Genomic DNA, 13,875 nt, shown 5'->3' on the forward strand with positions numbered 1-13,875 from the left:
CGCGCGGGCCCCGCGCCGCTCCCGCGCGCGGGCGGCCCCGCCCCGCCCGTCCCCGCGCGCGGGGCCACGTGCGCGGGGGGGGGCGGCCCCGCGCCGCCGCCGCGCGTTTAAATGTCCCGCCGGGCGCGGCGCGCGCTGCGCGCACGGAGCGGAGCGGCCGCGCCGTGAGGGGCAGGAGGCGCCCGGCGGAGCCCGCCCGCCCCGCGCTCCCGCCTCGCCCTGCCCCGCCGGCTCACCCCCCGCACCCGCCGACCACCCGCCGACGCACCCGCTTCCTCCGGCCGCGAAAGGGGCCGACGCGGCGGTGAGTGAGCGCAGCGCGGGCGGGCGGGGGGAGCCGGCGGGGCCGGCCCGTTCCGCGCCTCCGCCGCCCTTTGTGGGCGCCGCGTCTCGCCCCGGCCGGGCCGGAGGGCACCATGCGCCGGCAGAGGTGAGTGTGCCGGGCCGGGCCCGGCCCTGCGGGCCGAGCGCCCCGCGGGCACCCCCGCGAGGATTCCGCGGCCGCTCAGCTCCCCCTCTCTCGGCAGTGACCGCGCGGACGAGAAGGGCCCCGCCAGGGCGGACGGCGGCGGGGACGGGGCCATGCGAGCCCGCAAGAGGAAAGCTGATGTGGCCACGGTGAGTGCGGGCCCGGCCCGCTGCCCATGGCTGCGCCCGGGCCCTCGCCGCCTTTTGTTGGGGTGCGGGGCCATTCGCCGCGCTGGGGGTGCGGGGATGTGCCCCTGGGGGACCAACAGCTGCTGGTCCCGCAGTTTGTGCTCCGGAAATTATATACTGCTCTTTGTAGTTCTTACAGGATCCCGATGAAGAAATTGCCAAGATGGAGCTGACTAGAAAAAAGCAGTGTGCAAACCAGGTAATTGATTTGGCTTCTGGTAATCTTATTTAGCCCTGTTATTGTTTTGCAGTGCCTCGTTATTATTGCAGACGTGGTGAAACATGTACGCAGCTGCCACATGGTGCATAGCAGTGGGCAAGGGGGACTGTAGGCCCTGGTGATGGAGCCTGCAAAACACTTCAGCTCATGCACGTTGCTTTGGAGTCTTTGCAAGAGACAAGGCCTGGTGTGTTGGTCTGAAACATGATAATACTTAGGTATGTTTAAATGTCCTGGGATTGCAAGGGTGCACTTGAGAGAAGTCTTTTTATGCGTTTAGGCCTACTCTGCCCTGACTTCTCTAGAGAGCTGGAAAAGTACAGTCGTTCTCATATAGCTTGCTGGCCGGACAGGAGACACTTAAGCATGTAAACAGAATCATCTCTTGAGATGGTTCTCTTTGCAGTCACTTTGTCACCTGGCAGAGTGAAGATTCCCATTGACAGGGGTCGTTATACTGACAAAGTTCCTGATTAGAACTTTGAAGTGTATTCTAGGTGCTAATGACATGGTAAAATAAGCTTCATTTCCCTGTAGAATGAAGGGATAATTTCTGTAAAGTCACGGGTGAAAATCAATCCTGCAGTGGAGGTTGATAATGACCATTGCCAATTCTCTCAGTAAAACACTTGGAATGATCTGAGTTATGAAGTGAAAACCACCTTTAAGGGTGTCCTCTAGTTCCCTTTATGTTCTTTCTGTACTCTTCAAAACAGAGATGCTTTTGGTATCTGTCTTGCATGCCACGTTGGTGTGTGGTATTGAAAGCATGTATGTTGAGATGCCCGCTCTAAATAAAACAGAGTAGCCTGTGTTCTGGAAGAGGTTTATTTGTTTATTCCCCTCCTTTTTTTTGTCTGCATGCACACACAGGCTCGCTCAGTCACTGTCACTGAGACTTCAGCCCGTCACTGCACACACAGGGTGATACTTAAGTTGCAAAAGTCAGGACCAGGGTGTGCAGGCTGCACTCATTTGGTAGTGAGGCTGTGCATAATGTGGCACATCTAAACAGAAGTGGCAGCTGGAAGTTCTAAGACTGAAGTGGTACCATAACAGATGGGCATCATTGTTTGGAATGGCCTCTGCTTGTTGCAACTGCGTACACTAGTTATCAGTCAACATATTAAGCAGGGCTCAAATGGTGAGCATTTAATGAGGGGATCTCTCCTTCCCTTCTGTCTTTCTTTTGCACAGTATATTAAACTAATTTCTCACTTCTGACAAGGAAGAGCTGCCTGTCCTTCACCACGGCTTTCTCCTTCACCAAAAGATTCATTCTGTTTGAGCTGAGCAAGGCCTTCTAGTGCATATTTATTGCATAATAATAAGGTAGCATTGAAAAAATCTCAAGAGGGACTCAATTTTACCTTTTTCCTGAAAGACAGTGAAAAGCAACTTGAAATATGTTTTGCATACATTGACCTTCCACTTTGAAAGTACATAAAGATTTCCAATTTTGTCTTCTTGTTTGTGTCCTTGGCTTGGTAGCCATTTAGTGATACTTCAGGAGTGATAGGTAAGCTAAAATTTATATAATTTAGGTGGTAGGCATTAAAAATGTTTACTTGGGAATTTTTTGAGTTAACCATAGGATGCTGGTGGGATTTGACCCCTTGATTCTGTAAACCATAAATAATACGGTATCTGTGTATCTTTCTCTTCGTAGAGAAGGGGGTTTTTTTGTTGTGACAAAGTAGCCAGATTGTTACAGATCTGGTTAAAAAAGCTAACATTTGGCTGCACAGCAGCAGCTCTTCAGTCTATGGTGTGACACAAGCTATTCTCTGATATAAATTGCCATGGACCACTAATGAGAATATGTTTACGGTTCCAGCAGCAGTATAGCAGGCTTGTATGATAGCCAGGGTGATAGTTATTCTGTTGAGACATGACAATTCTAAAATGCAAGCAGCTATAAATCCACTGCAGCCCATACCACATGACTTGTACATTAAATAAATTGTTTACTGACACTAGTTTATCCACAAAGCAAAATATCATGGTCACATCCCACTTTATGACATCTTCATAGTCAATTCATTAGTTTGCTTCTGTGGAACATAAGGCCTGAGTTCTTAATTAGGATGCTGTTACCCTTTATGTGATGAAGGGTGGCTATATCATCAGGTCTGTGACAGCAGAATATTGCATAAATTCTGTGTTTGATTTTAGAGAACTAGCACTGCTGTAATTCTGCTAGCAATTCTCATATTAATTCTGGCTGCTTTCTGTGGATGAATACACTTCCAAGGCTCCGTGTAAAACAAAATTCATCTAACTAGATTAGTCTGTGCACTTGTGATACAACTTACATGGCCACCTCCATCTAAAGTAGAGAATTGAATCTGGAAGTTAGTTTGTTTAGATGAAACCAACTAATGTTGTCATGTGTAAAGGTGGAGTAATAGGAAATAGTGTTGATCAGTTTCTCACTAAATATTTTTCGGAATCTGATCTCAGTGTTGTCAAAATACTCCATCTAACTGGTTTGAAAATATCTTTGACTAATGCATATTTACTTTGGAAGATCCAATTTAAAAAAACAAAACTTGCAAACAAACAGCTTACAAGTGTTCAGACAAACAAATAAGGAATGTAAATACCCAGGCTGAGAGCTTGACTTGAGCCTGGACAATATTGTAGTAGAAGCTCCTGTGCCATTGAGAAAGAATTAGAACAACTTAATAATGTCAGTTGCTCTTCTCTGTCCTGTTTATTAATTCTGGAATCCCTTTCGATGGCAGAGAAAAACCCAATACTTCAAACTAATGCATCCTGTGAGTGAAAAATGACTGGAATTGTAGGTCTTACTATTTCTGATGGGCAAACTAGGGCTGTGGTCTAGTGATTGATACAGATGTCTCTGTTACAAGGTGCTGCTTTTAGGGTGAGATAAACAGGCCTGTCCATCTCCTGTTCCCCTGCCTTTGATTTTCATGCTCAAAATCCTCTGACTTAGCTGTTTGAATTCAGTTCTGAGTCATCTTCATCCTCTTCTGCTGCCCTCCTTGACCTGGATCTGTGGAAGCTGCTTCTGGTGGCTCCTGGCTCACATTGAGACACACGAGTGTCTCAGCAGCTTGTGTTCTTACAGTGGTTTCTTCACTGAAGGCTCTGCCTGGCTTGTAAGCAATGACCCCAGTGGTCATGAGCTGCTCTGTTTTGTGTCTGTCCTATATCCTGAAGGTTGCTCCTAAGATGTGTTTCTATGAATGTTTGATGTATCAGTGAATGGTGACATGCTGCAGAAAACTGAGGCCTGGTAATGTTTGAGCTTTAAAAAAAACTACTACTGAACTCTCAGGTCTTTGTTGTTTAGAGCTGTATGGGCTTTACTGCTCTGATGGACTTCATGTCACCTACCTTCTGCCCTTCTTGGTGCTCCTTCTCCTGAGGAACCTTCTCATGTGCTCAGTTTGATTTCTCCAACCTGTATCTCCGATTAATTGTTTCTATATCTGGAATATTAGTGTGAGTGTCGCCAAGCTTTCCTGCTGGGCTCCATATAGATTTGAAGAGTCACTTTTCCCCACTGATTTTTTTGCTTGCATCTTACTTTAGCTCCTGTTTGCCTCAGAAATAAGCCCAGGACTTTAGTATTTCCTCTGTTAGGCTGCACAGACTCTTGGTAACATCTTTGCTTTCTGACAGGTCCCTGCTTTCAAACTGGCTCTGTGCAAGCCTAGAGGAAGTTCTTCGTGGTTTCCTTACACCCTCCCCATCTTAAATTGTTTCTTTTTTTCAGTGGTGGCTCCTATTTCCTTACAGTTACAGTGTGATGTAATGCAGTTTCTTGGTATCATGTTTTTCACTTTTGATTGAACGTCTTGCTAAATCTGCTTTGGAGGCTCAAGAGTCTGATAATGCTCATTCCCTCAGCCATAATCTGTGCCAGAGTTATGGTGTTCCTTCACCTACACTAATTCAGACTCCTTTCACCCTCCCCAGTAGCCTCTTTCTTTTGAGGGCCCTGTACATTAGTTTACTTATTGTCTCTAGCTAAGCTATATACTTTTTGTGTATATAGCATTTTTTTCCCTGGTTGTCTTGTAAAGTGACATTATGTAGTCGAAAACTTTGTTTTCCCCTTCTTCTCATAACACCTAAAAGGCTCTTGACCTTTACTTCTATTTCATTATAGAAGATTGAGGGTGGTGAAATCTTTTCAGTAACTGTTGTTGTGTGTGGTATGTGAGGTGTCAGCTTTGAGAACTTTGTGGAGCAGATCTCTGGTCCTTCAGAAGCTGCTGGTGTAGTAGGCACCTTTAAATAGATACTATATAATATACTGCTTTTCTGTTGGTTTGCTGATTAACTGATAAGACAGCACTTCTGCAAAGGCTGTTGGCAGCTGGGCTTGCTGTGCAATTTGGAGAACAAAGTGTGACTAAAGTCTACTTGGGAGGGAGGACAAAAATTAACTTAAAGCAATGCTGATATGACACTTTGATTCAAATTTTCTGTTTGTAAGGAGTCTGTAATTTTTAATATAAAGATTCTATTCCCTCTTCTTGCCTTCCCCCACTCAGATTCAATTGTGGTATGGCTGGGTTTGCATGCAGAACTCTAAGAAGAAAAAGGACTGATCTGTGTGTCAGTAACTCAGAAGCAGCCTTAGCTGTGAGCAAACTGTGAAATGTGGTTTTGGTTTCATAAAGTCATTGGTTTCTGTTTTTGAAGCTGGTGCAGGAGGTGACCATTTTGCTGGAAAGTGATGTCATTTGTAGGAAGGACAGGGCAAGAATCAAGTGTGGAAGCTTCTTTGTGAGAGGCAAAGTTTCATGTAGTATTTTGCTTGTTAGCACCTAATGATTCTTCTGATTTTTTTTTTTTTTAATTTTTTAAAAAGCACATTAGAAATCTTGTTAGGGAGTTCTGTCCTTTTAGTGGTGCAGAACAGATCAGTTTGCAGCAAAATGGCTGACCTCACTGTTTAGCAGAAATGCCAGATTTTAATTTGCTTAGGCATGATGACATGGTGCTGGCTTTGTATTCTACTGCAAATAAAACAAGTAGTATTTTCCCGGGGAACTGCGTGACATGTACAACTGGATCTTGTTTGAGTTAGGCAGGAGAAAAAGCAAACCTAAACTTAAGTTTTAGTCCAAATAAAAGTAAAAGGACATGACAGATGAAGAGTTGGATGTCTGTTTGCAGACCTTAGCAGAATTCTGCATATGAAATTGTCAACTTGATAGTTTAGTGGCAATTGCTTAACATGCACTTTCTTTATTCTGAAAACAGTTGGATCATAAGTGCTTTGGTCTTTTATTTTAACACTGCTAGGTGAATAAGTAAGAAATTCTATAAACTACTATTTTTCTGTGTTCACTGTCTGAGATGGTTTACATGTAACTGTGATTTCAGGCATCCTATCTACATGTTCCTTACCAGAAATCCCAACCTCACATTTGGGTCTTAAAGTTCCATCTGCTTGTTCTTTAACTGAGGGCAAGTATGTTTTTTGTAAAAACAAAATGCAGCATGACAATAGGAGACTCTGACTTGGATATTCTTCCATGAAACAGTTGTGGTCCTTGAAAAGGAGAGCAGGGTAAATGTTCTTCAGCTTTAGTTGCAAACTTTCTCTACTCCAAGCAACACCCAGCTACTCAGCAGTGGAGAGGCCACACCTGTAGTGCTGTGTCCAGTTCTGAGCTCCCCAGTACAAGAGAGACTGGAACATACTGGGAAGAGTCCAGAAAAGGTCCACTAAGATGAGTCAGGAACCAGAGCACCTTTCCTACAAGGAAGGCTGGGAGAGCTAGGACTGTTCAGCCTAGAGAAAAAAGGCTTATGGAGGTTGTATCAATTGTATATAAATATTTGAAGGGAGGATGTAAAGAAGATGGAGCCAGGCTCTTTTCCGTGATGGGACAAGAGGAGATGGACACAAACTGAAGCACAGGAGGTTCCCTCTGAACATCACGGAACACTTTTTACTGTGAGGGTGACCAAGCATTGGCACAGATTGCCCAGAGAAGTTGGAGAGTCTCTATCCTTGGAGATGCCCAGGACCCTGTACAGAAGGCTTTTGAGTAACTGGCTCTTGGTGGCCCTGCTTGAGCAGGGGGGTTGGACAAAATGAGCTCCAGAGGGACTTTGCAGCCTCTACCATTCTGTGATTCTGTGCAGTTTAAAGAGGTAATCATAGTGCTTGTCATAGTGTCATGCCAATGTCTTTTCTTCTACTTACAACTAAAATTAGTATCTAAAAATGCACACTGTCAAATCTTCTATTTCATTTATTAGATGTCCTGGAATAACATTCACGAGAATATCCATATGCTAATTCCTACTCCGGATAAAGATGATGATCCAGTTAGCCTTGATTACTCTCGCTTTATACATCTGAGTGCTGTTCCAACCAGAGCCACCCCATTACCAGCTCTAGGGTAAGTGTGCTGCTTTCTACTGCTGCTCTGCCTTCCTCTTGTCTGATGATTCAAGACTAAACCTTGATCTATCTTAGCTGGGCAAACAGGGACGACGTATGGAAAAACATGATAAACAAAGAAGAGACCTATGTGAGAGATAAACTTTATCTGCAAAGGCACCCTCAGCTACAACCTAAAATGAGGACAATCCTTCTAGACTGGCTAATGGAGGTAAGCTTTCCTGTGTTTGTGAGTGTTTCAAGTGTGCTTTTGTTGAAGTGCACTAATAACTGTCACGAGTGCACTTCATGATCTTTGCGTTTAGCTCCAGATACTTGTATTCATCTTAAATTTTGTCAATAAATTGCACCAAACTTAAAGAGTATGTGATGTATTGAGTTGGTTTGCAAACTGACAATATATTCTGTTATTCATTTAGATTGATAGTGGATAATAATCAATTTTTGCCTAACACACTGTAAGCTTTTTAAGGTCATACTGCAGATAAAAGTTGGACAAATGATTGTGAGAGTCACTGTAAGAAGGAAGGTGGGGTAGGTTAGAGATCAGATCCATCTCACAACCTTTTTATCGGTTTTTGGACATGTGGAATGTGCTACACCTCCTCTCTGTGTGAGTCTTTTTTGCTGTCTGGATGACTTGGTGGCATCATCTCTTAATTCTAAAGTACTCGTGAGAATTTTCTCTTTTGAGATGTTAGAAAGGTGCATCTTTGCAAAAAATGAGGAAATAATGTTCTGACACTGTTGGAACATGTGCTTGCATTTCCTAAAAGGGTTTTCTCTATGATCTATTTTTTTTCTTGCAAGTTTCTGTAGTGGCACTCATCTTTATTCAAAGGAAACTGTTTAACTCATGCTCTTAGTTAACATGTTACTTCACAATAGCAGTGAAGCAGAAAGCCAATATGAATTTTATGTCTATCTTGTCCTTTTTTTTTTTTTTTTTAATACATCTGTAGCATCTGTTTTTGACTCTTTAACACTGCTCTTGACCTTTGCAATCTCTGTTGTCTCTCCAGGTTTGTGAAGCCTACAAGCTTCATAGAGAAACTTTTTATTTAGCACAAGATTTCTTTGATCGGTTTATGGCAACACAACAGGATGTTGTAAAAACACTATTGCAGCTTATTGGTGTCACTTCTTTATTCATAGCAGCAAAGCTTGAGGTAAGTATCTCCAGCTTTACTCACACATAAAAATGTGGATGCACACACAGCACACTCATTGTACACTAGACATGTTTCGGCAGATTTTATGGAGTTTGTTGCTATGTCTTTTTAAGCTGAGGGATAGAAAAAAAGACCTTTATTTTCTTTTCAACACTCCTGTTTTTTTAGGAGTGGGTAAAATTATATTGTGATGTTAGCTAGTTTTATCTCATTAGAGAATTCAGTGCTAGAATAAATGTAAAGTTTTGACTGCTGTTGCTAAATGAATTTTTAGCTGGCTGCTGTATACAGAGACCACTTGTTGCAGTTCTGTTGTCAGTAGAATACCTACTGCATGGTAGTCTGAGCTATTTTTTAGTTACTGGAACAAATTGAACTATTAAAATACACAGTGCTTTTCAAGTTCTTACTGTTAGTCATTTAGGAGATCTATTCTTCAATCTACTCTTCTCAAGCAAGAGATAAAAGGCCTTTTCTTTAGGATGTTTAAAAAAATCAGGATGTCAGTTATGATACAGTCACAGTGGTGCTGTAGTCAAGCATAATGCAGGTTGTACTGATCCATCCAAAGTGAAAGTTGAAGGCTATGATGAACAAAAAATCTGTGTCTATTAAAGGTAGAAGAGAACCATCAGGATTAGGAAATGGGAGGTGGTTCTTTCCCCTCCCCTGCTCTCTTCTGAAAGGTTGAAGCAGTGGTGGGCTGTTCTTTTTATTTCTTTTTTTTAAATTTTTTTTTTAATTTAAGATGAGACTAGTTACAACCTATGCCACAAGTTAGATACATGATCTCCTGTCTTCCAGGAAATTTATCCACCAAAGTTGCACCAGTTTGCCTATGTTACAGATGGAGCCTGTACAGAAGATGAAATCATCAGTATGGAGTTGATTATTATGAAGGTACTATTTAAAAGTGGAATTAGTTCCACTTCAGTTTTTAAAATGTATAGCATGATCAGACTAAAAGCAGAGCACCTCAGTTAATGTTATGTGGTGCTAAGAGGTACAGTTTCTCTTATTCATTAGAAAAGTGTTTTCTCTAGGTAACAAGTGATCCAAAGTATCCTCTAGTATGTGTGTATTAACAAAATGATTTGATCTCTGACCCTGTCAGCAGGAAGAGGTACAGGAGAGGATTTGATTAGTGTGTTTCAAAGATGCCTTAACCTACTGGGCTTAGAACTTTTTATCTAGAGTATACAAAGTTGCATGGTTTAAGTTAGGAGCTCTTTATTGACACTGAAGTCTTGTGTATGTCTACTCTTTCAGGCTCTTAACTGGAACTTAAATCCACTGACAGTTGTATCGTGGCTAAACGTTTACATGCAAGTTGCATATTTAAACGAGCTTTACGAGGTGATGCTGCCACAGTATCCTCAGCAAATATTTGTACAAATAACAGAGGTGAGACTGATTTCCTTCAAATGCTGCTTCACCTGGAAAAAAAGTGTTCTTGTGCTATGCTCATTGAACATCTATTGTCTTGTAGCTCTTGGATCTCTGTGTGCTGGATATTGGCTGCTTGGAATATACATATGGAATACTTGCAGCTTCTGCTTTGTATCACTTCTCTTCATCTGAGCTGATGCAGAAGGTTTCAGGTACTGGCATTTATAAACTATGTCTGATGTACTGACAAACATTATGTCTTCCTTCAGGCAGATAAGCATGTGCCTTGTCTTCCAGGCTATGAATTCTGTGAGATAGAGGAATGTGTGAAATGGATGGTCCCGTTTGCGATGGCTCTGAGGGAAGTAGGAAGCTCCAAACTCAAACACTTTAGCGGAATAGCTCCCGAAGATTTGCACAATATACAGACGCACATAAACAGCTTTGATTTGCTGGTATGGATGATCGTGATGGGGGAAAAATCTGTCTGTGAAATCTCTGAAGTCTTGTTTCTTCTTTGGTTAGAACATACAGTAACCTTAAGTGAAGTATTATCAGATTGATGCTGAGTGTAATTGGATGATAAAAAGCATAAGGTTGTACTCCAGTTCCAGATTTCTTGGGACAGAGACTTGTCTTGGGACTGACCTGTTCAGTATTTAGTTTAAAAAGAGGATTGTGGTTTCAGCCTCTCATCTGAAATGTCATATAATTACCCTGGAAATCAAAAACATATTTCTACCCTTTAGGATATTTTAAATACCGTGTGTTAGACCCTTCTCTATAGGAAATACGGATAATCCAATCTTCTCTGATGATAAAGAGAAAAATAAAGACTGATCACTTGAGGCTGATCTTGTGGGAATGTTGTGCGACAGTGGTAGTTGACAAGCAGTTGAGCAAGAGTGGTTTTTCGTGTGAGAAACTTGCAGAGGATCAAAATCTTGTCCAAGAAATTGTGGTTAACCTTAGCTATTGTGGCTGTTTTTCTCATTGGATTCTCTAATTGTAGTAGAAGTTAAAGTTTGTCCTGTTCAGTTTCTGGATTTTACTTCCTTGAAGGTACCAGAGTGTTTGTATCTTATGAATACCTAATGCTAATGATCAGATTCCAAAAGTTAATGATCTCTTTGAGTTGTACTACAAGGCAACTACAAGTCACTATTTTGTACTATATGTGATTTATCAGTTACTGTTAGGGGGGTTACAAACAGAAATGCATTTCCAGATGGGCAATCTATCAAGTTATGAAACACTGAATTATGTTGATCTGTTGCATAGACATACCAAAGTAAAGATTTCTTTTTCTCTTCTTCCTGTACTTTCAGGACAGAGCTCAAGCAAAACAAGCCATATTGGCTGAGCAAAATAGGACTTCACCTTTCCCTACTGGTGTCCTTACACCACCACAAAGTAGTAAGAAACTGTCTTCTGGACTACCATCAATATGACTTTAGAAACTGTTGACAAACAGTTTTGCTGAAGTGCCTGTTCTGCTGGTTTTCACTCCTGCTCCATTACAGAAATGCTGCCAGTGAAGTTCATAAGCTTTTATGGAATCTGAAAAGGAAACCTTGCTTTCATGTGACAGAAGAGTCTCTCTATTTGAAATAGTTTTATTGAATGTTAAAATATTTTTAAAGAGATGGATCAAGTACACCAGCCACTTGAAAGAACACCGAAGTGTGCTCCAGATGCTGCTACGGAGGGTGATGCTTGATCAACCGTTCAGAAAAAGGGCTTGAAGTTTAAATTAGTTCCTGTCCCAGGCTGTCCTTTGGGTAATCTGTCCCCTGGTGACAAATGGGCAAAAAATGCTGTGGAAGACAACATTTCAAAGCCTCTTTTTTGAATGGCTGGCTTACAACTTGATGCCTTTTAAAAAACTTTTTATTGTAAAAGCTGCTATGTGTCTGTGTATTCATTTTTAATAAAAATGCTGTCTAAGACAGCTGATTTTATGTATACTTTTATTTTTCTTTTAGTTATGATCAGCTTAGGTTTTTTCAGACTGTGACCACTAATAGTCTGAGAGTTGGGGATGAATAGTGTGGTAACTATTGTTTTATTTATTTACTGCTATTGGCTTATCAATTGAAACTTTTGTTTTGGATACTAAGGTAAAATTGTCATGTTGGGCTACTTGGATTTCCACTAGCCAGATGCAGGAGGCTAGGGAGGGGATAATAAACATGACAAGTATAAGGGGAATCCTTCCACAACACACTTGTAATCATCAGCATATTGGGAAATTCTTGAATCATTGTCTGGCTTGTTACCCTTTTGTGATGATTAGTGAGAGGTGATCAGCAGGAAGAGTCTACCTCTTATAACAATCATTTAAACATTGGGATTTTGGGATAGTATCTGTGAAAATAATCATAATCATCTGTGCAAAATGAAATTCTGGAGAGCTGTGTACCTTTTCTACAGGAAGGTCCTTGACCTTTGCGATGTCTGAGAACCTCAGGAGTCCTAGCAGGACATTGTCTGGAAAGCCATGGTTCTGGAGAAGAGGGGAATACAGAAATAAATGGTTGCCTGTTTTTTCTTGTTGTGTTTGCTTTGAAGGACTGTTCAACAACACTTAAAGCTGTTATGAGACTACCAGGATTCATCATGACCTCTGCTGCAGATAACTTAGGTGCTACAACACTTAATACTTCAGGAAGCTCCTACTCTGTTGTGGGTTAGTTTTTCTAAACATTAGTTCCCAGCAAGCCTGCTTTTTATTATATTTTTGTTATTCTCCTTTCTACTCCCTGACCCAATATTCTGATAAATGTTAAAGCTTTAATGTAATAAAAATGCCTATGGTAACTAATGGTAAGCAAATTATTTGGTGCTGCTGGCTTTTTTTTTTTTCCTTGCAATGAATGGTTGTAAGTTCTGTGCTAACAAAGCAAGTGTAAATGTGAGCTGAACAAGTATGCTGGTTAGGGTTTAATTTCTCAGAATTACATGTCCTAGACAAGGAAATGTATTTGTCAATTACTGAAAAAGTTTGTAACACTGAAGGAACTTGTCAAGACACATTTTGGTACTTTGTCCTTAAATTTAGAACACAAAATAGGGGTGGGTGGGGGAAACAATGACCCTCCTGAAAGGTAGTCTCTAGGTTTAATTCCTAAATCACCAGGCAAGCTTCAGTACTAGTCCTTTGCTGTCACTTTTCAGTTCTTGGTCCCTTTTATCTGTTTCACCAAAAAAAGTGGAATTGTAACTGGCATCCTAAAAATGAGGATTGCATTTTTAACTTTTAAAAAACCATATCTGTAGTAATGTTACAGATATGGTGAACTCTAACTTCCTGTTTATGCTAAATATTAACTATAGTTAACACCTGTGCAAGAGTGAATGCAGGTGTTCCATGTGTTCTCTGGGCTGTGTGGGAAATCAGGATCTGAGATACACAGATATATCCATAGGAATGAAACTGTTCAGATAACAGGCCTCTCTCTAAATCTGATCTCTGCTTCAGAGATTTGGCTAATTTTATAACTGTTTCTTTTCTGAAGGGTCGACTTGCTTTTATTCCTATGGGAAGCAGTCTGTTCCGAGCATGGAGATCAGGGATTTGCAGCTTCCCAGGTAAGAGTGCAGTCACATGCCAGAGATGCAGCACTTTCCATGTGGGGTGACTTACCTTGAGAGCTATTTTCTTACTTTCTCTATAATCTCATGTTTAAGAATCTCCATTTCTGGTTGTCTTGCAACACACATGGATACTGTGTCTGTCTGAGAGTGGTTCTGTCTTTCTACAATAGCTTAAAAAAAATTATGCAGGAGTTACCACAGGCTGAGAAACACTTTAGGGAGGAACAGTGCAGCTGATTATAAGGAAGATAGTTGTCCCTATTGGAAAAAAAAAAAAAAAAAAAAAAAAGAAAAAAACCCAAGCAACTCTAAGAAGGAGTTTCCTCCCTATTTGCCTATGGATCCTATTCTCCTAAATTCTCTCTGATCCTGGCCCAGTCTGGCTGGGGGAGGAAAGGGGGCAATTCTGCCTGGCTAGGTAAGGGAAAAGGGTTTGGTAT

General features: G+C 41.5%; 1 protein-coding gene across 2 annotated transcripts; it reads left to right on the forward strand.

The window, feature by feature from the left end:
• Positions 1-284: 284 nt before the first annotated feature.
• CCNE1 (cyclin E1) lies at positions 285-12,673 on the forward strand. Of its 2 annotated transcripts, XM_051805894.1 has the most exons (11): positions 285-430; positions 528-618; positions 788-856; positions 7,133-7,275; positions 7,353-7,488; positions 8,300-8,446; positions 9,254-9,349; positions 9,719-9,853; positions 9,939-10,050; positions 10,136-10,293; positions 11,167-12,673. In XM_051805894.1, exons 1-11 carry the CDS (start codon positions 417-419, stop codon positions 11,287-11,289), a joined length of 1,224 nt encoding a protein of 407 aa, XP_051661854.1. In that variant the 5' UTR covers positions 285-416; the 3' UTR covers positions 11,290-12,673. The 2 variants fall into 2 exon arrangements, with proteins under 2 accessions (XP_051661854.1, XP_051661855.1); XM_051805895.1 differs by lacking the exons at positions 285-430; positions 788-856 and adding an exon at positions 909-1,095 and having other exon boundaries at positions 537-618.
• Positions 12,674-13,875: the final 1,202 nt, after the last annotated feature.

The sequence above is a fragment of the Manacus candei genome, unplaced genomic scaffold (assembly GCF_025592945.1).
Source record: "Manacus candei isolate 608988 ecotype Guabito, Panama unplaced genomic scaffold, ASM2559294v1 h1tg000065l, whole genome shotgun sequence".
NCBI lineage: Eukaryota > Metazoa > Chordata > Aves > Passeriformes > Pipridae > Manacus > Manacus candei.